The following is a 22630-nucleotide window of genomic DNA, read 5'->3' as shown; positions in this document are numbered from 1 at the left end:
TTCAACAAATTCTGTTATAACTGATGAACATACAAATATATCCTTCTGTAATGACAATCCTTTTATCTGTAAACTTTCTAATGAAGAAAAAACGCTTTGTGATGGTGACGTCACGGAAAAAGAATGTGCAAAGGCTCTATTCAGTATGAACAATTGCAAGTCGCCATGTTTAGATGGATTCACAGTTGAATTCTATAAATTCTTCTGGATAGATCTTCAATATATTATCATTAATTCAATTAAGTATGGTTTTGAAAATAAACAACTATCATTTACACAAAAACAAGGTGTAATAACCTGTCTACCAAAGCCAAACAAACAAAAAGAGTTTCTAAAAAATTGCCGACCAATTTCGTTGTTAAACGTTGATTATAAAATCATAACTACTGTATTAGCAAAAAGATTAACGCGTGTACTTAACAATATTTTAAGCGATACTCCGAAAGGATTTTTGAAAGGCAGATACATTGGCGAATGCACGCGACTGATTTATGATCTAATTTAGAAAACAAATGAAAAAATATTCCAGGAAATTTATTATTAATAGATTTCGAAAAGGCTTTCGATACAATGCAATGGAAGTTTCTTCATAAAACACTTGATTTCTTTCGCTTTGGTAATAATATAAAGTCGTGGGTAGAACTTCTGTACAATGACATCACTAGCTCCGTCATCAACAATAGATTCTGTTCAATTTTTTCCCCTATCAAAAGAGGAGTCCGTCAAGGAGATCCCCTCCCTCCGTATCTATTCATTCTTGTAATAGAAGTTTTAAGTGCTGCTTTAAAATTTTCACCAGATCTAAAGGGTATTAAGGTAGGTGATACAGAGATCCTTTCGAGTCAATACGCTGACGACTCTGCAATATGTCTAAAAGATAAAGAAATTTCTTTAAAATCAGCGTTAGATATTTTAGATTCGTTTGGAAATTGTTCTGGCTTTAAAGCCAATTATGACAAAACCAAAGCTATTTGGATAGGCAGCAGAAAGGGCAGTCAGGAAAAATTGCTTACTCAAAGAGGTTTGAAATGGAATTTAGTTGGAAAGTTTAAATTTCTTGGTATCAAATATGACCTGAGTAAAATAGATACAACCTTTGTAAATTATGAAGAAAAATTAATGGAAGTCAAGCGAGTACTAAAGAACTGGTCTTTTAGAAATCTTACCCTGAGTGGAAAAATCACTGTTATCAAATTACTGGCAATTCCAATACTTGTGCAATTATTTACAGTTTTACCAAAGCCTCCCTGCCACATACTCCGATAAGTAGAATAGATATGCTTCAACTTTATATGGAACGACAAAAAAGATAAAATCAGGAGAGGAACACTAAGAAACAGTTATGAGAATGGTGGTCTTAATATGATTGATATTGAAAGTTTCATTAAATCTTTGAAAATGACCTGGGTCAAGAAATTAATTGATCCTCAAAACACATCCCCTTGGAAACTACTTCTGTTAGATGAGTTGGGTAAATATGGAAATTTAAACATTCTCTCATATGCGATAAATGATATGCCTTTAATCTTTTCTGGAAAGAAGTATTTTTGGCTTGGAGTGAACAACATTTGGAACAGCAGGATGCAGAGTATTTTTGTCCCAACCAATATGGTTTAATCATAATATAAAAATAGGTAACAAAACAGCATATTTCCAGTCATGGCAAGATAGCGGCATCAACCAGATTGCAGATCTTATTCTAAATGATGGTTAAGTGAGGACTTTTCAGAATTTACAAGAACGCTTTAATATACACAAAGTCAAAGGATGCAGTTTTATGGCATTATTTCCGCCATCCCGGGTGCATGGAAAATGTCAATCAGTCGCCATGGTAACAATACGGTGCGAGAAACTAATAATATTATTGTCAAACCTACTAGAATTTTCTATTCAAAATTTTGTTCCTCTGTTCTTTCTATAAATCAATAAGCAATTGAAAAGTGATCTCAAGATCTGCAAAACCTAGAAATAGATTGGAAATATACGTATTTGATACCAAGGAGTTGTACACAAGATGTAAATCTAAGAAATTTTCAATTCAAAATTTTTCATAGAACATTATGTACTAATACATTTTAATATAAATTTGGTATAAATGATAACAAGAATTGTACCTTTTGTAATTATGAAGATGAATATTAGTATCATCTAATGTGGCAATGCATTCACGTAAATGTTATTTGAAGGAAATTTTCAGATTTAATCAAAGTGAAATGTAACATTGAATATGAAATTGACAAAAATGATGCCATGTTTGGATGTAAAATCAAAAATAATAATTTGCTTAATTGTTGTTTTCTGATAATAGGACGCTACAGAGAAATTGAAATAACTTCATACAGGTATTACAGCTCAAATAAGTATCCTGAAATAATTCAAAAATGGCAACCAATGGACAATTTATTAAATCGATAACATTTCGCTATACTATACAAACATCTGTAACTAGAAATACTATATCTGTGGATATATGCTGTTTTTTCAAATTTGTAACAAACTGATTATGTGTGAATCAAAAGAAATAAAAAAAAATATGTATTACAAAAAATTAAAAAAAAAAAAAAAAAAATAGTCTCCGGACGAGGTGCATCCAGGACCGCCAGGGTCACCTATGACGTGCCTTAGACCATCTCCAGGTCTCCAGGTTTTTTACTATGATATCCCCGTTACCGTTTCCACTGTCGTCGCTCACAATTGACTCGCACACAACCTGAACTTTTAGAGATATCATGTTTTACATACCGACGGAGTAAATTAGCATGAAGCGTTTTAATCTTACTATCGATATTAACTCTGTTATCCATGGCGCATCTCCTTTCCTCAACGCCATGGGGCCTCTCCACTGCATCAGCAATTCGTTACTCTTGGTGGGCAGTAATCCTAGAGCCTTCTGACCTGTTTTCATAACTACATCCTTAGTATTTCTGTTATAATACCTAGCCTCTCGAGATTTGACGAATTTCAACTGCTCTAGCCCGAGTTTGCATTTTTTCTCAAGTGTTTCTTTCAGGTCAACAACATATTGGTATGTGGTCTGCACTTCAACATCGGGAACATCGCGTAAGACCATCATTGGACCTCGAATGGTTAGGCCAACCAGCAGCTAAAAAGGTGAAAACTCGAGGTTTTCCTGTGGAATTTCCCGGTATGAGAAGAGTAACGCATTGAGGCACTTGTTCCAGTCTGTGAGTCTCTTTGAACAGATCCGCTCAAGCATCTGCTTCAAGGTACCGTTAAACCTTTCGACGAGGCCGTTGCACATTGGATGATACGGAGTGGTTGTCATCTGACTGAAATATAAAAGACGACTCTCTTCACTTATCAAATCCGATGTGAATTGACTACCTTGGTCGGTCAATACCTCGTGCAGAATCCCTACTCTGCTGTACATATCAACAAGTGTCTCCGCTACTCACTCTGTTTCAATCCCTTTCAGAGATATTGCCTCGGATTACGCGTTACACAATCAAAGATGTTCATAACATATCTGTTTCCAAGATCGGTGGCAGGCTGAAGAGGACCAATGATATCAATAGCAGCTCGCTGAAACGGAATGTCAATTAGAGGCATTGTTCCAAGAGGAACCTTTGACACACGACCTTTTGGAAAGGTCATTTGACAGACGTCGCAACACCGACAAAATCTGGTAACGTCAGCATTAACCCCTGGCAAAGTAAACTCCATCATAATCCTGTCCTGAGTTCTCTTCGCTCCTTGATAACCAGGCATCATATATTCGTGTGCTAAACGAAATTCAGTCGGAGCTACCAGTTGTTTTAATGTCCTACCGTTTGCAACCGCTGGACTTTTGTACTCACGGTATATCACACCGTGAACTTAGAAAAACCTAGACTTTCCCCCATCTCGTCGTTTCTTGACCTCATTGCTAATTACCAAATATCTTATCTTGAGCAAACTCCCGTTCTCCTGCTAAGCTAACTTAATATCACAAGGTGTGACCTCATCTTAAACTGTCGGCACCTTGAGCAGCAGGTATATGCTCCATTCTTATGTTCCAACTGGGATTTTGTTTATCTGGCGCCAGAGCTCCTTAATGTTTCCAAGGATATGGTCATATACTGGTGTCTCCATACACCAAGGTACCACAGGACCGACATAATATGGAGTGTCTACCATCATCTTAGCAGCAGGCACTTACAAAGCGCTGCCGTCGGCAAGTGCACATGTCCAAAGATTTACAGTATTTGCTCATCTGACACTAAACTTCTTTTCGCCACCACGACCAAACAACCAGTGTCCCTAAAAACGGATACCAACTACACCATCCGCAAATGGCATCTTTCCTGGTGCTTGTACCGGTTCACTTCAAGGAATACTTGTGTTCTTGGTCATAAGTCTCTTTGCTCCATTTCGCTCTGTTTCGATTTCTCTGTTATTGATAAAATACGATTCCTGGAGGCTTTCTTGGCACACTTATTTGCCAGATGATCTGTTTCCTTACACACAAAACCTTGGAGGTACTTGTTGGGTTGACTTAGCACCATTTGACTGTTCACGTTTCCCACTTCCGTGAGACGAAATTTTATTACCGTTAGAGGAGTATGCCAAATGGGGGAGGAGTATGCCAAATGGGGGAGGAGTATGCCAAATGGGGAAGGCGTGCCAAATGGGGAAGGAATATGCCAAAAGAGGGAGGAGTATGCATTGGTATTGGGTTTGAATGAACATAGTTAATATATTTGTGTACATTCATTTTGTTACTAAATTGTTTGTCCTTATATGTTCCTCATTTCTCGCAGAATTTTTTTTCTGATGAATTTTGAACGAAGCAAGATAACTCGCACTAATAAATGTCAAGGGCACTCTCTGCGATATTGACATTTCAACAAAAACAAAAAAACAAAAAAAAAAAAAAACAAACAAACAAAAAACAAACAAACCCGATGTTCGTCATTTCTACATGGAATTTGAAATTTAAAATGAATGAAATGGTTAAAATATACATCAATGGAAGCCTGTGGACATATTATATTACATATAATAGATGCGTACACATTTTTCCATACCGGTCAACTTTTTAAAATTCTCATAGGGAAAAACCCGTGAACAACATACTTTACGCGTCGCGATATTTGTCACAAAGGAAAAAATCAAACTAATATATATTAAATCAATACATCTAGATAACTTTAAATCGATAAAGTGCATGCTTTGTTTTAGTATAACAATAAAAACAATATGTTTTCTTTTTACACAATAGGAACCAAGTTGAAATTTATTAATATAAATTTTCAGTTTTCATTGAATTTACACAATATAACAGATATTAAGACTTATGATTGTCTGTTTGGTTGTTATCAAGGATATGCATTTCTAAATATGATGTTTCTTTTAAATTGAAGTATGAAAAAATAATATAAATCATTTCATAAAATTTTGAGCTGCCGTTTTATTTAAATGCTAGTGAAAGAGGCAAAAAATATAAATTCTTCAATGAAATTCAAAATTATTTAATATAAATTTAATGGTCCATAATATTTGAATAGATACAAATCCGGAAATTTGGTCCGGATCCATTCCTATTATGCGACAGTGTAAATACTTCCTGTTTAACCATTTTCATTTTTTAGAGGAGAACTAAACATGCTTTAGATTTTATTGTACTCTTCAGTGAGTGAAATATTATAATATTCATGATGCCAACTTGGTAGTTTCTTAAAGGACTCATATGATTAATAAATTGGTATTGATTGAGGAGCGCGTACACGTTGTTACATCATAAAGATTGTTTTCCAAACCATTTTCTTGTTGAATTTATTTTTTTTTCAAAATTATTTTATTGTTAGCATTAACAAATGGATTGGGCACAGGCATTGCCTATAATAGCCCTTTCCTTACATTTATACAAACATTTCGTTAACCAGTAAGAAACATGAATATATGAATAAATATATATAGAAACAATACATAATTCAGCCTTTTTAAATAGTACACTGTTAGAATCTAGCTGTATATTATTATAATATATTTTGCCACCTTTCAAAACTGTTTAGTATTTTTGAAAAAAAATATACATATATGTGTGTATATATATACAGAAAATTATATGGTCCAGGTTTCAGTAAATATATGAATTTATAATGGTGGTGCTTAACCTTCTTCCGGGTATACAAAGGGAGATAACTCTAACTCTATTGTTTTTTCAGTAGTAACCATAATGGCCTCCAGCAAGTGATCGGATAACAAAAGTATTTATTTCAGTTTTTCAAGGTGACAAATAGGCTTCCGGGTCAGGGTATGTAATATGGGCCCACTGACTCCATCAATCACCACAAGACACCTCGACAAACGCTACAGGCCTATGATGACTGATGAGTAGGGTCAACAAGCCCACAGTCCCTTTTCCTTCACAGCCAAATGTTAGAATATGCCACAGGACAGTGGAGCTACTTAGCAGATCATGTGGCTGGTCATGGCACTACAAAGTCAATGTCACTACATACAGTGCCATTTGCGTCCAGTTATACAGGAGATGTACGGAATCATTTAGTAATAAGTATTATAATAATTAATATAATACAGCTAGTGAAATCTTTCAGATTTTTCTATGTATTCCAAGACACAGGAGAGAATAAAAACATTAGCATGAGCACTTATGTCAATGTCACCCTTTGTCAGGAGATTAATATCAATTCTGATATTACTTATTTCAATAGATATAGACTGATAAAAAATTTGTCTTTCATTGATATATTTCGGACATGTTGAATTTGTTATTTGACCGAATAGGTAGTATAATCATGGTAATAACTACTTAATTATCTGTATAATGACGTCATCTTAACCGACCAACTACCTGCGACCGGCTGGGGATTAAAATAACCAAGTATGCTGTTCACGCTATCACATGAGAGAAACATAACGCTGTCAAACGTACTGTACATAGTTGCAGTCAACTTTGGTTTCCGGTCGTCTCAAATGACGTTTGTATTGTATATGTGATGAAAGCATAAAAAGCTATTAATAACATACAGATTATTATTATTACGTCAAACTCAATTTGGTTAGTTCACTTGCAACTAGCAAACATGACGATGGAACAGAGGAATTATTTTTTGGCAGTTGACCATGCGGAAAACGAAATATAGCGCCCAAAGCAAAGAGAGACCATTAACTTGTTGAAAGTCTCATCATACGTCATAACCAATCAGATAAAGTGTCGATTGACTTCCGGAATAGAAATCAAGTTAATGTTCGGTGTCTTAGCCTAAAGGCCCAATAATACGATATATATATATATATACATACATCGTATTTAGAGAGTGATTGTTTCTCTTTTAAGTAGATCGAAAACATCGTTTTATCGAACCCTGTTATGGAGATCTGTTTATATCGAATCAAATCGAAAAGCTGGAAACGAAGATCCACACGGAAATAATCAAGAATCATTAATGCGAAAACTTAAAAAAAAGTTCATGCATATCTATATCTTCGAACTCCGGGGAGTACGGTCACTTTCATTCTCTGCACCCCTGAAAGATGACATGGCAAAATTGAAGGTTCCATCTGTGAAACCTTCTGGACAAGACGAAAACACTAGTTTGATCATTTGATGTATACCAATCGAATCTCGAGGTAGCATAACGGTATATTGAAATCGCTGTGAATTTTGGGTGTCGCTCCTTTGAAATCTTCAAAAGGAACGTATCTGGCTATGATTGGTCTTTTCTACCTCTTGGAACCAATTTAATCATGCCTTCAATTTTGCAATGACATGTAAGAGAGGTGCAGAGAGTGAAGGTGATCGTAACTGCAGGGTAATTTCCTAAATTCGTGTAACATATAACGTAGCAATAGAGCAGCATATTTTTTTCTGAATTTCTTTCTGTCATCTAACCTTTCAAAAACACCAAAAACAAAACTTCATTTTAAATTTTGTGCGTTTGAGTTTTATTCTGGTGTTATTTTCTTTGACTTTTTTCCAGGTGTCAATCTTGGTCATAATTTATCCACGCTTTATTAGATTTGAGTTTAAAGTATGATTCACAACGTACAAACAGAAGGCATGACTCATGTTATAGTAATAATAAAGTAGTACGTTCGATGTCTTCTGGTGGAAACCGTTTTGATAGTGATATCAAAAGTTTGTCCCATGTTACATAATTTCGTCTCCATGACCGTCAGTGATGTATCTGTTCTCATGAATATTCAAGCGTAACTATGGTAATTATACGTTTGGCATATGGAATCTCAAGCTACCAGATATATAAGTTTTTGATATTGGGTTTCTATTCTGATATTCTGTTGTACTTGGCCACTTTGCTACCAGTGTTTATCGTGTAAATGTACAGCCTGAAAGGGTTTAGTCGACACAGTAAATAAGATATTGCAGACATTATTATTATCACGTTCTTAACGGCCCGTCAACACATAAAAGGTCATTAGGACCACCAATCGGTGAAAAAACCGGGCTCCAAAAAAAAAAAAAAACTTCAAATGAACTAAAAGGTAAAGGACAAATGCTTAAATTCTTAAATGGTCATATCATTACGAAAGATCAAAATGGTAAGTCACATCCTGTAAATTAGACCAACATATTTCAGATAACGTAAAATTTATCAATCTGAATAGTTTCAAAAAGGGTCATTAGACCTGTATCGGTATGATTTTCTCGAATAGACAGAATGTCATTGCAGTCCAATAAAAAAGTTAAACGATGAATGGCTCATCACATTCCTGCATTGGTGATTATCTTCGCCTTTCAACATAAATGAAAGTGTAAGGTAAGTATGGCCCATCCGAAGACGGGCTAGGACAACTTCGTCTCGATGGTTGTCTCTGTAGCATGGAGACCATTCACCAATTATAGGTTTTCCGGAATGCAATTTATTATTGGTACAATGTATTCCATTCCTCCTCCATTGTTAAAATGTTTAATAAATGGTTTAAAATCAGTAAAATGAAGTTTAAAAATAGGTGGTAGCGATAAAGCTTCCTTTGCGGCCCGATCTGCTTTTTCATCGGCCCGGTATTCCTATGTGCCCAGGAACCGAGCCAAAATAATGTGAAGGTTTGAGGCAGGTTTATGATAGAGTATTAATGCATTACAAATCAAAAATATTTTCGATATTTCTATAACTAACACTTCGAGAGAACAGCTTTCATTACTTTTTATGTTTTAGTTCACGGAACTAAATATAATGTTTTACTTCTCTTTCTTTGTGTGTAATTCTTCGTTGTAAATATGACTGAGCCCAGGACTGTCTGTTTAAGAAGTTTATTGGTGTAAGGACGCACGGATCGACTGTTTAATACAATTTCTTACCAGCTTTTATAGAGATGGACAAGGAAAATAAATGTTACATAATATAAGAAATTACCTGCACCACGCCAACATGTTAGATATACTGATATAAGATTGGAGTACTTAATAAGGATTACATATTTAGTATCCAGGAAAACAGGTAAATTTTAAATATAATGACCAAAGGCTAAATAGGTAATGACCATATGATCGTCAACTAGACACAAACCTACGTGTGTGACATGTGTATATCCTTAGGACATATTGAACAGAATTATATCAATAAAGAATGTATTAGATTTACCAAAAAAATCAGTTATAGAATATCAAATTATGCTTCATTTCTTTGAATATGTTCAATGGCAAGGTAGATATCTCGCGCTTCCGCCGAGAATTTTGAGTCGTTGTTCGTTATCCGGCATCCGTATAATTCATCTTGTGAAACCATGACAACGGCATTACAATATAAAACACATACGATACACTGTAACAGTTCACAATGTTGGGGCATTACTATATAAAACACTTACATTATATACACTGTAACAGTTCACAATGGTAGGGCATTACTATATAAAACACTTACATTATATACACTGTAACAGTTTACAATGGTGGGACATTACTATATAAAACACTTACATTAGATACACTGTAACAGTTCACAATGGTGGGACATTACTGTATAAAACACTTACATTAGATACACTGTAACAGTTCACAATGGTCGGACATTACTATATAAAACACTTACAATAGATATACTGTAACAGTTCACAATGGTGGGACATTACTATATAAAACATCTACATCAGATACACTGTAACAGTTCACAATGGTGGGACATTACTATATAAACATTTACATTAGATACACTGTAACAGTTCACAATGGTGGGACATTACTATATAAACAGTTACATTAGATACACTGTAACAGTTCACAATGGTGGGATATTACTATATAAAATATTAACATAAGATACACTGTAACAGTTCACAATGGCGGGACATTACTATATAAAATATTTACATTAGATACACTGTAACAGTTCACAATGGTGGGACATTACTATATAAACATTTACATTAGATACACTTTAACAGTTCACAATGGTGGGACATTACTATATAAAACACTTTTACATTAGATACACACTGTAACAGTTCACAATGGTGGGACATTACTATATAAAACACTTACATACAATGGTAAGACATTACTATATAAACATTTACATTAGATACACTTTAACAGTTCACAATGGTGGGACATTACTATATAAAACACTTACATTAGATACACTGTAACAGTTCACAATGGTGGGACATTACTATATAAAACATTTACATTAGATACACTTTAACAGTTCACAATGGTGGGACATTACTATATAAAACACTTACATTAGATACACTGTAACAGTTCACAATGGTGGGACATTACATATAAAACACTACATAAACATTGTAACAGTTCACAATGGTGCACACTTTCTTACTGTAACAGTTCACAATGGTGGGACATTACTATATAAAACACTTACATTAGATACACTGTAACAGTTCACAATGGTAAGACATTAATACATAAACACTGTGCACATTGTATAGCTGTTCACAATGTCATACAGTACATCCGTATTCCTAATATTTCACATTTTGCCAGTATCTTAAACTTGAAGAGTTTATAGCTAACAGCTATTTGATTGGAACGCCGAAGGGAGAGCAAATGAAAATTATTTGTCACAGACGAGGGTGCGTCATATAAAATACGTTCCAGCCAATAAGATATGCATGTAAAATCCAACAGCCTTTAGAGACTTTGAGGCGAACGTCGGTTTCATCTCACTTTATAGTAGATATCTCATAGGATGTGAATGTATAATAATTATTTAACACTCATCACGTGTGCTTATGCGGAAATCAACTCTATACAAAAATACAGTTGTCGCTGTAATGTGTTTTGAGATTTACAGAGATAGATACTGTTTCATCAAAGTCTGCTGATTAGATAATACAATGTTTAAACAAATATATACTGTGTTTGGAGATATATACACTTGTAAACGGAGGTAAGTAATTTCGTTTGTTAATAGATAGAATGATGTTATATGTGGGACACAAGAAATGTTTTATTTTCACTTAATTGTTGTAGAAGACACATCTAATATATTTTAATTTATATTTTATTCGAATGGCTACTCGGTTAGGAATATATATTGGTACTGAAACTTATTTGGATTAGTCAGATATATGAAAATGGCAAAATTCATTAATTTAGTGCAAATTCCAATCTAGATATTGATTTTTCTTTCTATCACTTAAATTTACCTCAGCTATTTCCTAGGTTTCAAAATTTAGGTCATTACCATCACTGACGGGTCCTAGATAGATGAAACAGCTGAAAGATACAGTTTCACTTATTATTTAGTTCTACCGTGTCTATGCTTTTCGGCACACTTAATGTATACATCAATAAAAAGGTAAAAGAAAATTACATGTCGACAGAATCATAATCCAAACTAGAGCAAAATCTGAACAAAAGAAAAATTTACAAGGAAACTCCTGGTAAAGTATAAGAACAATCAGACATGTTCGGAGTGACTAGATATCCTCTGCTTTACCACTGATATACATCACGGTAATCTTGTTGACCCAAAGTGCGAATACGGTGAACAACAATGGAAACAGTAGGCAAACTGACGAGCTTCAAACATGCCCAACTGAATAAAGATATGTTACCCATCAGGTTTAACTGGTATTATAGTGTGTAGTAGGAGAACAAAACATTCATGCAAAATGAATAGTATACCTTTGTCGTATTATACCAACGCTCTCAGTATACGTAATTATTCTTTTATATTTAATAGAGATGAAGATAATACAAATAATAAGAAAACACATATTTTATACACACACACACACATATATATATATATATATATACATATATATAAAGCCATGGAGATAAGAACAAACTATCATGACACAAGGAAATGATAGATACAAAATTACAATAAAATATAGATCACACTCATCATTGCATTTCATTATCTGTTATCGTAATGTTTAAACTAATTTCCATCAGTACAGTTCACTATTGATTGTGCATCTTTTGGTGTTTGTTGTACAATGCCCTTTTGCCTTTTTGTTAATTAACTTATTTATCTATTTACTTATTTATTTATATTAGATATTTAGAATCTTATTTTATGTAGGAATATATAAAAAGATATTTCTGAAAATTGAATAGATTTTTTTTTCTTCGTTGTTACTTGTTCATAAAGAGTGTAAAAGTATCGTGTTAATGTTGTGTTGTACGTCAAGTCTGGCAGACTTTTATTTTTTTCACTTAGTGTAGCATGTGCAGCACTGTTTTCTAATAGTAAACAGTAAAAACGCATACCTTGTGTAAAATATAAACAAATGCATATCAGTTTGTAACATCTTTCGTTATTGAGTGAAATTTGTAATAATATATTTTCACTAGTCACCCGTGAAATGTGGAGTGAGATATGTACTGATTATGAAAATTTTCGTTTGACAAAAATAAACACCATGAAGCGAAATGAGTTTATATGAAATTATGTTAGTTAAGGAACTGTGCAAGTAATCTTAATTTAGATATTTTTAATCCTATCTTACAGATTGCCCTGACTGCGTATGTGGTTTTCCTGTAAGATATTGTGCAAACTTCTTCCCTCAGTGTTATTTTTATACTAATCAAACAATTTCCCTTTAACTCCCTTTCTGCTCTTAATCATGCTTTTATGTGACAGCACTAAGGTTTTAAGACATTAATAGTGAGTACACCTTGATTTACTTATGCATTGAAAAAAAAATGCATAAACTGGAACACAACGATAAAATATATTGGGGTTTATATCGAGTCTTTTTTCAAGTGAACTCACGTATATGTAGTTCCTCACATGTATAGCATATATATATTTATATCAGTTTTCTGAATTGCAATGTATAACATAATAGTCTTGGTTGTATTTAGAACTTTACCCGCTTTCTTCTACCAACCAAGTCAACAAAGATGATAGATAGTTCTCTCTGCAATCTCAGTAATTCTGAAGGGGAAAATCTTGTACATTTATTTTGAAGATTTTTATATATCAATTTTAGTCTTAATATAATGTCAAAGACTTACTTCATACATTTTCTGTTACCACGGAAACAGATAACCCTCATCACAAGTTTCAGTTTTTGTATTTAAATGCTTTGAAACCGTTCAAGATAACTGTTCATTTTTACACCTATTTAGCTAGTGGTATCGTTTGCTATAGGGAAGTTCTTCATTGAAAATACCTTTTCTGTTACCAAAGAAACAGAAACGCAAAATCACAAAGTTCAGTTTTCTTGATTCTCTTGAACAATTCAAGGTAATTACTCGTTACCGAAAACTTTGTTCTGGCATCAAGTTAGTACTGAGGAAGAAGTTCCCCATTTCAATACTTTATATGGAGCAATTAAAATAGAAATTTAATTTGTTGTTATTTTAACAAACAAACAAACACACACACACACACACACACACACACAAATATATATATATATAATTGTTTGTCTTTTAAACAGCGGGGCGCGGGGATAATGTCACGCTTTGCGTTATCTTTTCGTCCTTTGTTTTGTTCTTCTTTGTCTGTCTTCCTGTTGTTGCTTGTATGTGCATGGCTTATTAACATATGAAAACTTTATTATTTCAGCTTAAAGAAATCACACTTGCAAGCTTGCGATGGTTGTAACTGTCAATAATTAATATCTATTGCTTTTTGGTGAACACATCTTATAAGGATTGTATTTTCTTTTCATTTAAAGTCATTATTTTTTATCGCATTAAGATAAAATAACAATTTGGAAAGTTGCCAATGAATTATTTAACTGTTTTTATTTATCTGTACTAAATTATGGGATATCTATCCATTTATTTATACTGAAGCTTAACTCATTCTTGATAAAAATTACTTTTGTCAATCCTGGAATTTACGTTTATTTGAATAAATATTTTTCATCTTTTTGTCCGTTTTCCTCCCCAAATTTTATACAATACTTACATATTACTTCTTGATTTAAGAAAGTATTTTTTCCAAATAAATCTTGATAGTTTCAAGTTTTAAAAAAATCAAAATGACACATATTGATAAAACTGGATAGAGCAGAGAATAAACAAAATTCGGCATTTTGTCGTGTGAAATGGTTACAATTTATCGGTGAATTCAGATCCTGGCGAATCGATTATCTCACGAAAATATAATTTTTGATGGAACTCTAACCAGGAAGATTAATGGTGCATTTCATTTCCTCTTGCAATGAAGATGGCAAGGCATTTGGAATGAATGTATGCATGCATGATTATTCTTAATGACATCTACGATAAACAAGATGTGTGTCAACTATGTAGAATTAAAAAGACCGACAGCTATTTTTGAAATGTGATGATTCGCTGATTACCATAGATTTGAATGCTAAGTAACATTTATAAAGCGAATACTAATGTAATTCAGATAATTATCCATCTGTATTTAAAAAAAAAATATGTTCATATGTTCGTGAAAGTTTGAAGTTTATTGAAAATTTTGTTTACAAATAAAAATGATTTACTTATTTCATATACCTTGCATTTTGTTGCTCTGTTTTAAAGCTGTTCACCCAGAATGAACCGTGCAAGCTGCAAAGGGATGGTTACTGTGATAATAACGACGGCAATTTTACTGGTGTTGTGGAACCGTCCTTCTTCACCGTCTGTTCCGGTAAAAGACAAGAACACTCTTAATGAAGGACTTGTAAGTATATATAGTACCTTTAAGTGTTCTGTTCCTAAGCATGCCATTTGTAATATTTGCTTATCAGGTGTATTATATGTTTTACAACAAGGTCAGGTGTAGGTTTATTACAGACAAAACAATAACATTGGGTAATGTAATAGCATAACTCAACTGCACTATATGTGTTTCAAAGGAGACTAGGTTGGAGCTGATAATATCTCACTTGGCCTTTCGAACGTACACTTATTCATTTACATTGTATTCTTCTCGATATTGCCATAGCTGGCTATCACTTGGCTGGTTTGACCAGTATTTACATGGCGGATGTCGTCGATGAAGCAGAACATGATTAGTCTTCCGGAACATCCGGGATTATTAATAACTTTTTACTTTTCAGGAGTCTGTTCGAATAAATTATCTAGGAAAAAACAAGATAATTATCGTCATGAGTGTTGAAAACAACATGCCCAAAATTTTGATAAATGACCATAGGTAGGCTGGGGTAATGCACAACCTAGTACGTTGAAATGGATGACACTCTCGCCCTGTTTTAACCCCTTAACTCCCTGGATTTTTTAAAAATGAAATTGAAGAAAATCTGCCATTTTGTTTCACCAATTGTCACCCTTTTGCAGCCAACATTTTGATAAGCAACCCCATATATATATAGAAACAAGCTTTTAAAAGAATAATCAGGTTTTATTAGTAATGATATTACCTTAGCAATTAGAATTTTGAATATTTGAAAAAAATCATGATTTGATGTAATTCGCAATTTTTTTATGATAGATGTGAATGAAAAAATATTTCTAAACTTCATAGTATTGTGAACCTAAGAATATGTATATGCCCTTTTTCAAATAGAGAAAATTTCATTTCTCTCTGCCCAAATTTCACTACCTAAGAAAAGGTATAACAAAATTAGTAGTTTAGTCAACCACCAGAATATTTAATAGGAATCCGAGTAAAAGCTTCTTTGTTAAAATATCAGAGCAATCGATTTCTTTGTGTATTTCAAAATTGCCATTTCAAATAAAATTTGAAATTGTTTAAAAAGTTTTATTCTGATGTAAACTAGTCCAGCTATTTCACTCGTGTTTCCAAAATAATAACAAATCCCGTGCATACATATGTACAATTTCTAGTATATATTATTATTCCAATCAAGGTACAACTATTGTACTATTTTTGCTATGATAAAAAATCACTTCACACCCACACAATCATTTCCATACCTAGACATATATACTCAACCAGTACTCACAATTCAGTTGTACATTGACATAAAATTCATCTAAACCTGAAGTCTTTATAGTAGGCTCCTTTTTTCATCTATCGTTGTTTGAATATCTTTTAATACCGTTATCTATCTCATGCGAACAAAATGACATATTTCTGGTAAAATGACTGTTTACATGGCGTATAAAAAGACAGAAAGTTGCACTATGATCGTAATCGCACATGTTCTTGCTGCTATACACGACGTCAACTTACTGTGATGTTTATTCATGAACAAGGGGACTGTTTTTGTGAACTTTTTTTCGGTGTTTTCTGCATGGAAATAATTCAATAAGTAGTTTTATGCAATATCATTCGAATCGGCCGAAGGTGTGTAGTATAGGCTGACACGAGGCTGCTTGAATAGTATCGGATACATTTTATACGTCAAATCAAATTATTTGCAGCGAATTAAGTCAAAGTGATGAAACATGCATAAGATTTAGGATATTAGGTTGGAAATATAAAATATCCTGTTCTTTATTGACATGAATGTGGAATACAAAATAATACAGAATAAACATTTACGTACAACATGCACACGACGCCATCAATCCAAGATGTTCGGGAAAAAAATGCTTTGTATTTTCAACTCGCAAAAAACATAAGAAATATTTACTAAATAAAAGTAAACAAAGGTAAGGTGGATATGGCAATGTCACAATGCGTAGAAAATCGTAGTTGTGTGTTAAGGGGTCAAGGCCACTGGGGTCAATGTGTAAAATAGCTGGTGAACTTATCTAATAGCAAAATGTTCAAGGGATGTTTTAGGTCTACAGTGACAAGAATGTTTTGTTCGCTTGGATTATTTCCCTGTTAACAACTACGCTAATTCTTAAATGGGTCACCTTGTAGTAGCTGTTGTTTGGCTTAAACATAAGTGAATGACATTCGGAAGGTGCGTCATCCATAGAATAAATGGAAAATTATCATACCAATAGACATACACACAAGTATTACTGCAGCAAATGCTGAATCGATTTCATAGTAATGTAGACTCAAACCAAAAACCTTGCCAGTAAGGAAATCATTTTTGCAATTTTCAATGCATTTCCAGAACAAAAACCCATAACATGATCTTACGTTTATTATGAAATCGTGTAATCAAATACATGATTTCTTTGTAGGATAAAACTATTATAAAGGAAGCAGATACAAACATGATGAATTCAACAAAAAAGTTTGTCTACAACTTTGATACGGACTTTTATCTACTACCAACCAAAGCCGAGATGTTTGAAATGACGATGGAGGACTTGGAAAAACTTTATCAAATGTGAGTTCTCCCTCTGCTGAACTTTCATTCATGTGTTTATTACATTAAATGAGTTAATAATTGATTTTATTTTTCAAAAATAGTTCGCCAATGTATGACGCTTACGTCTCTTGAACAGTCAGTAAGGGTGTCGTCCTTGTTTGTTTCATTGAAAATCAAATGCTACAGGTAACGAGCACACTTAAAATGCTTATTAACTCTGTGTCGTGCACTAGATATGGAGTCTCTTCATTACTCCCAAATTCTGACAGAACATTGATTATAAAACCATTAGGATGAAGCTTCCTGTTCTGTAATTCATAGTGTCGATGTTGATTGGACCCAAACAAACTTACAAAACAGTTACAAAACAAATTTAAAAACAGACAGACAGACCAAAACAACAAGAAAATACCAGCATGTCAACAGAATAAAAATCCAAACTCACATTCCATTAAACTAGGGCAAAAAATGATCAAAATATTTACACTGAGACTTCTGAACAAGTACAAGGAGAATAAGTCAAACTATCCCGGAAGAATCCAGGTTAGTTGTGTCACGTTCCCATATGAGACGCTAATTTACAACAAGAGAGTAAACAAACAAACTGACGAGGATCAAACGCATCAAGAAACAGAGAAATAGAATATTTCCCAAGGAGATCACAATGACGACAGTTAAACTTTCCTATCATTTTCCTCAACGTGCATCTTCTGTAAAACTGTGTTGTTAGTTTGTCAATTGTAATTATCTTGTGTGAAAGTCGAGATATCGGGAACATGCTTTAAAGAATACACTAAGATATATAACATCTTCTACAAACATCAGTGAAAAATATTCGAAGTTATGCTTCGGATAAGTGATGCTTACATCATATTTTCGGCGGCCAACGCTTCTTTTAGTTGTCACATTAAAGAAAATATATGCTATTTACTCAATCCGTGTAATTTCAATTAAGTTTGCAATCTCTTACACTTAACACTTCAGTTGGATATTATGATACTTGCACTATTGTCTATCATAATGACTAGTAACTTGAACGAGTTATCTTGTTATTATTAGGTAGTGCTTACTCGCGTCGTGCTAAATAGTATTCAAGCTTGTTTTAAATTGTACAAATCGTCCCCTTCCGGGCACTTTCGTTCTTTTCTAATGAAATTTTTATGTCTTTATATAATGTTCATGTATACAATATTCTGTGTAGACAACTTGGTATATGGTCATCTCTAAATCTGGTTTCATGTTTGTTCAATGTCAAATAGACAGTAGCTATATTCATAAATGTGATACAAAACTGGAATACAACAAGCATTGAGCATCAATTGTTTAATTCATAACAAGAGAAATCTTAATTGATAGGTACCTAAACACAATCCAGATGATCTGCCGTAGACCTATCCGACTCGGGAACAGGAATGATGGAGGATGGGATCTGTGTGCTGATAAACAATTTCTGACACCTGGAAAATGTCTTGTATACTCGTTTGGGTAAGGATCACGTAAACAGTTAACTTTCATACTAATATCCACATATACTATAGAAGTGGAAGTAATCATATCTCAATTTTTACAATCTAAGAAAAATATGCGATTGTTCTATAAATGAATATAGAATCGAAAAACAAAGTAATAAACAAATCAGATTTGATAATTCAAGATAGCATCAATTCAGATATGTGCTAGTTATCTCCCTTATCATATTCCAATATATTGTATTAAATATTGTCGTGATTATAATCAAAATTAAATAAACAGATGTAATTAAGATATATCTTTTCTCATGTACGTTTTATACACTCTTGCAAACGAAGTTAAACCTGATGTCTGTTATTTCACAATACTGGACTAGACGGGGTCAACACAATTCACATCATGGATATCACGTTGAGATGACTGATCGCTTTAAGATTGCACTCGATATTATAATTGTAAACAGAATGTGTTAATGATTAAATACGAGATTTGTTGATTGTCAGTTTTTCTTTAAATATGTTTTCCATTGTGACTTCAAAATGCGATTTCTACCTTTTCAGAATTAATTATGATTTCACATTTGATGATGAAGTGGCTGATGTGTTTAATTGTGAAGTCCATTCTTTTGATCCCAGGTAAGACTGATAATTTTTTTCTGTCGCGATTGAGCAATGGGGTCTAAAAATGGAATAAATTCTTACATGGGTACGAACCGTACAACTTGCTGAGTGTTTCGCAACTAACTATATATCCATGATGAGAATAGCATAGGAGGAAATTTAAGGGAAGCGTAAGTTTTGTTTTACTATTTTACGGATAACATCATCAGGACCTTGGGGTTTGTTAGTGGTAAGAAAGTTAATTTGATCGAAAACATTTTGTTCCATGATACAATTGTTTGTCAGTGTGTGGAATATATCGCGTGTATTGTCTGGGCTAATTTAAAGGCAGGTGATGGTGTAGAATTAGTAGTCAAGTCATTAGCAAGAAGCTCAGCTTTGTCAGTCAGATAATGGGTTATTTGGCCGTTTGCTTCAAGTGGCGAAATAGAACAGAATTTCTTAGAAAAATTGGTAAGATATTTTGAAATATTTTTGTCTTCTACCATTTGTCTTGAGTATTTGCATTATCATTAAGTAATTTATTTTCAAGTTTTAAGGTCGTCTGATTTCCTCTCAATTTTCACTGGTCCCACTGAGCTCAAACTTGCATGAAATGATCCTAAGATGGTCCTGACCAAGTGCAGTTATTTTTTCGGGTTTGTCTGATATTCAAAATGGCCGCCATCTTGAAAAAACATATTTTAAACATCTTCTCCAGTTTCACTGGGGCCATTGACCTAAACAATGGTGGGGATATTAAGAAAGGTAGCCAACGAAGTGTTGTTATTTCTCAACGTTGTCAAAGCTTCGATACGACAGCCAGAGAGGCCTTTTTGTAACATGATTGCGCAATCATGGTTTTCCAGTGGAACACCTATTCCAAACTTCTTCTCAAGTTTCACCAGTTGGATTGAACTCCAACTTTACTGTCAAAAAGTGGGCAACATTTGTTATAATTTTCTTCTCACCAAAACTACTATCTGCATCATTGAAAACAGCTTCTTAATAAGATTTCATTCAAAATAGAAAAAAATAACACTTCTCCCTGCTAAAAGGTTTGGAAGTCTGATGACGTTAAGGCCCGTTCATTTTTATATATTGTTTGCTTTTGCCCTCTTGGATATGATCAATACCTTCATTTGGTACGGTTCAAGATAGTTCCCAATAACGAGGAGTATTAGTTAGTTTGGCTTTTCTGTGAATTATATTTCATTGTCTCATTTTTTTTGGACGGGTTGCGCAGCTGAAAGCTTGTTTAGCAATTGTTGTGAAATAACTTTATATATAAAGTGTATATTTCATCACATTTGTAGGAGTGAACCTATTGACCTGTTATGGGATTGCATTTACGACAGTGTTTTAGTAGTTTTAGAATCCTAATTAAAAAACGAATGGATCAAATATATTTCCGAAAAAAACGTTCATTATATTGAAATCTGATATTTCATACTTTTATTAGATTTTCATTGTTTATTGAAATTGAATCATGTTGAATGGCCATTACAAAATGGTGGAGATACACGAGCATATTTTTTTTTATAAAGTTTTGGCTCATATTTGAAATAACATCAATGGGACCTGGCACCACCGTTAGTCGCTTTTCATTTATAAGACTAAGTGAATCATTTAAAAGGGAGTCTTATTTTTGTTTCCTTCGTGGTCTCTATATATAGACTGTTAGCAGCACTGATGTGTCTTTCATGTACGAAACAGCTGCATGATGTAGTTAAGTTTGACTGTATCGTATCAGACTCCAACTTGGTATGTTTTATACAATCTTCTGCAAATAGAAAGAAAAAACAACATTTGTTTTGTTCCCTGGCTCGTGGCTGACAATCACGCACCATGTTGTTTGGACATTCCTATAGCGAAATTCTGTACAAATTGAATTAATTAGAGTCGAGCCAGATGAGAAATTCAGGTGCTTTGCTTTTACAGTATGGCAATGAAAAGCAAAAAGAGGAGATCTAAACCACCTGTGTACTTCCACGACATCGGTATTGCTAGAAAGTCTGGTACAATAAAAACAGACAAAGAATGGAAAATGTTAAACCTGAAGGATGTGATGGCAAAACTAGGTCATGAACGTGTAAGTACTTGTGAATATATATCATTCACACTCATCCTCACATTTATTACACATGTACATATAATTTCCATAGTATCATGCACATAACAGTAATGTTTTTATGAATGTCATTGACTATACTATCAGCACTATTATGATATTAAGATTGTTATGTGTATTTGTTTAGCAGATCTTTTTTTCATAAAACAGCAAAAGCAAGACATAGATACATTTGAAATTATTTGAATTAAGAAGATTTTTTTTCCAATTTTGCTGACTTGTATTTCATGCCTTTCATTGAGATTGTATTAATTATAAACATATATATGTAGTTAAAGCAAAATCACATTAATTCAATTTAATTAAAAAAGTAATTATTAATTTAATGCCATTTTTCAGATTCCAGATGTTATTAAGTTAGACATTGAATTCTGGGAATGGGACGTCTTACCCGATATTCTGAGATCTAGACAACTGCCCAAACAACTTGCAATAGAGTTTCATCTTTGGAGTGCAGCGTATGCTAATAGTAAAACGTTCTACCTTGATCGCTTGTTGATCCTCAAAGAAATATATGATTCTGGTTATAGGAATTTCTGGCAGAACAGAAACTTACAATGCACATTCAAATCAAGTATAACTTCAAATAACATATATGGTTGCCTGGAAGTTGCTTACGTAAGAATTGAGAAGGACATTAGAGTATAGAAGATTTATGACGAAAATAAAAGGAATAAATGTGCTTGCTACACAATAATCGGCAAAAGAGCGAAGGGAACAGTCGCATGCCAAAGACAGAAAATATTTACACTCGGAAAGCAACACAACAGATGGAGAAATCTTATGACTGAGATGAAATGCAGAACTGACGAGCAGCTAGCGTGTCTTGTTTTGGATCGTTTACAAGTTTTTCAGG

General features: G+C 33.4%; 1 protein-coding gene across 1 annotated transcript; it reads left to right on the top strand.

Annotated features, from left to right (window-relative positions):
• Window positions 1-4569: 4569 nt before the first annotated feature.
• Window positions 4570-22422, top strand: LOC132563581 (probable methyltransferase-like protein 24). Its single transcript, XM_060228321.1, has 6 exons — window positions 4570-4668; window positions 17444-17592; window positions 18931-19059; window positions 19605-19679; window positions 21585-21735; window positions 22114-22422. The coding sequence occupies exons 1-6, from the start codon at window positions 4570-4572 to the stop codon at window positions 22420-22422; spliced, it is 912 nt and encodes a 303-aa protein (XP_060084304.1).
• The last annotated feature ends 208 nt before the right edge of the window (window positions 22423-22630 follow it).

The sequence above is a fragment of the Ylistrum balloti genome, unplaced genomic scaffold, assembly GCF_031769215.1.
Source record: "Ylistrum balloti isolate Yb309-2 unplaced genomic scaffold, AGI_CSIRO_Ybal_v1 Utg371772, whole genome shotgun sequence".
In the NCBI taxonomy this organism is placed as follows: domain Eukaryota; kingdom Metazoa; phylum Mollusca; class Bivalvia; order Pectinida; family Pectinidae; genus Ylistrum; species Ylistrum balloti.
Note: the sequence above shows the minus strand (reverse complement) of the source record. Positions and strands in the feature narration are given on the sequence as shown.

Coding starts and splice junctions, on each gene's coding strand:
- LOC132563581 (XM_060228321.1), top strand. CDS start 4,570: ATGGGGGAGGAGTATGCCAAATGGGGGAGGAGTATGCCAAATGGGGAA. Junction 19,680..21,584: donor GTCCATTCTTTTGATCCCAG/GTAAGACTGATA, acceptor TTGCTTTTACAG/TATGGCAATGAAAAGCAAAA. Junction 21,736..22,113: donor CAAAACTAGGTCATGAACGT/GTAAGTACTTGT, acceptor GCCATTTTTCAG/ATTCCAGATGTTATTAAGTT.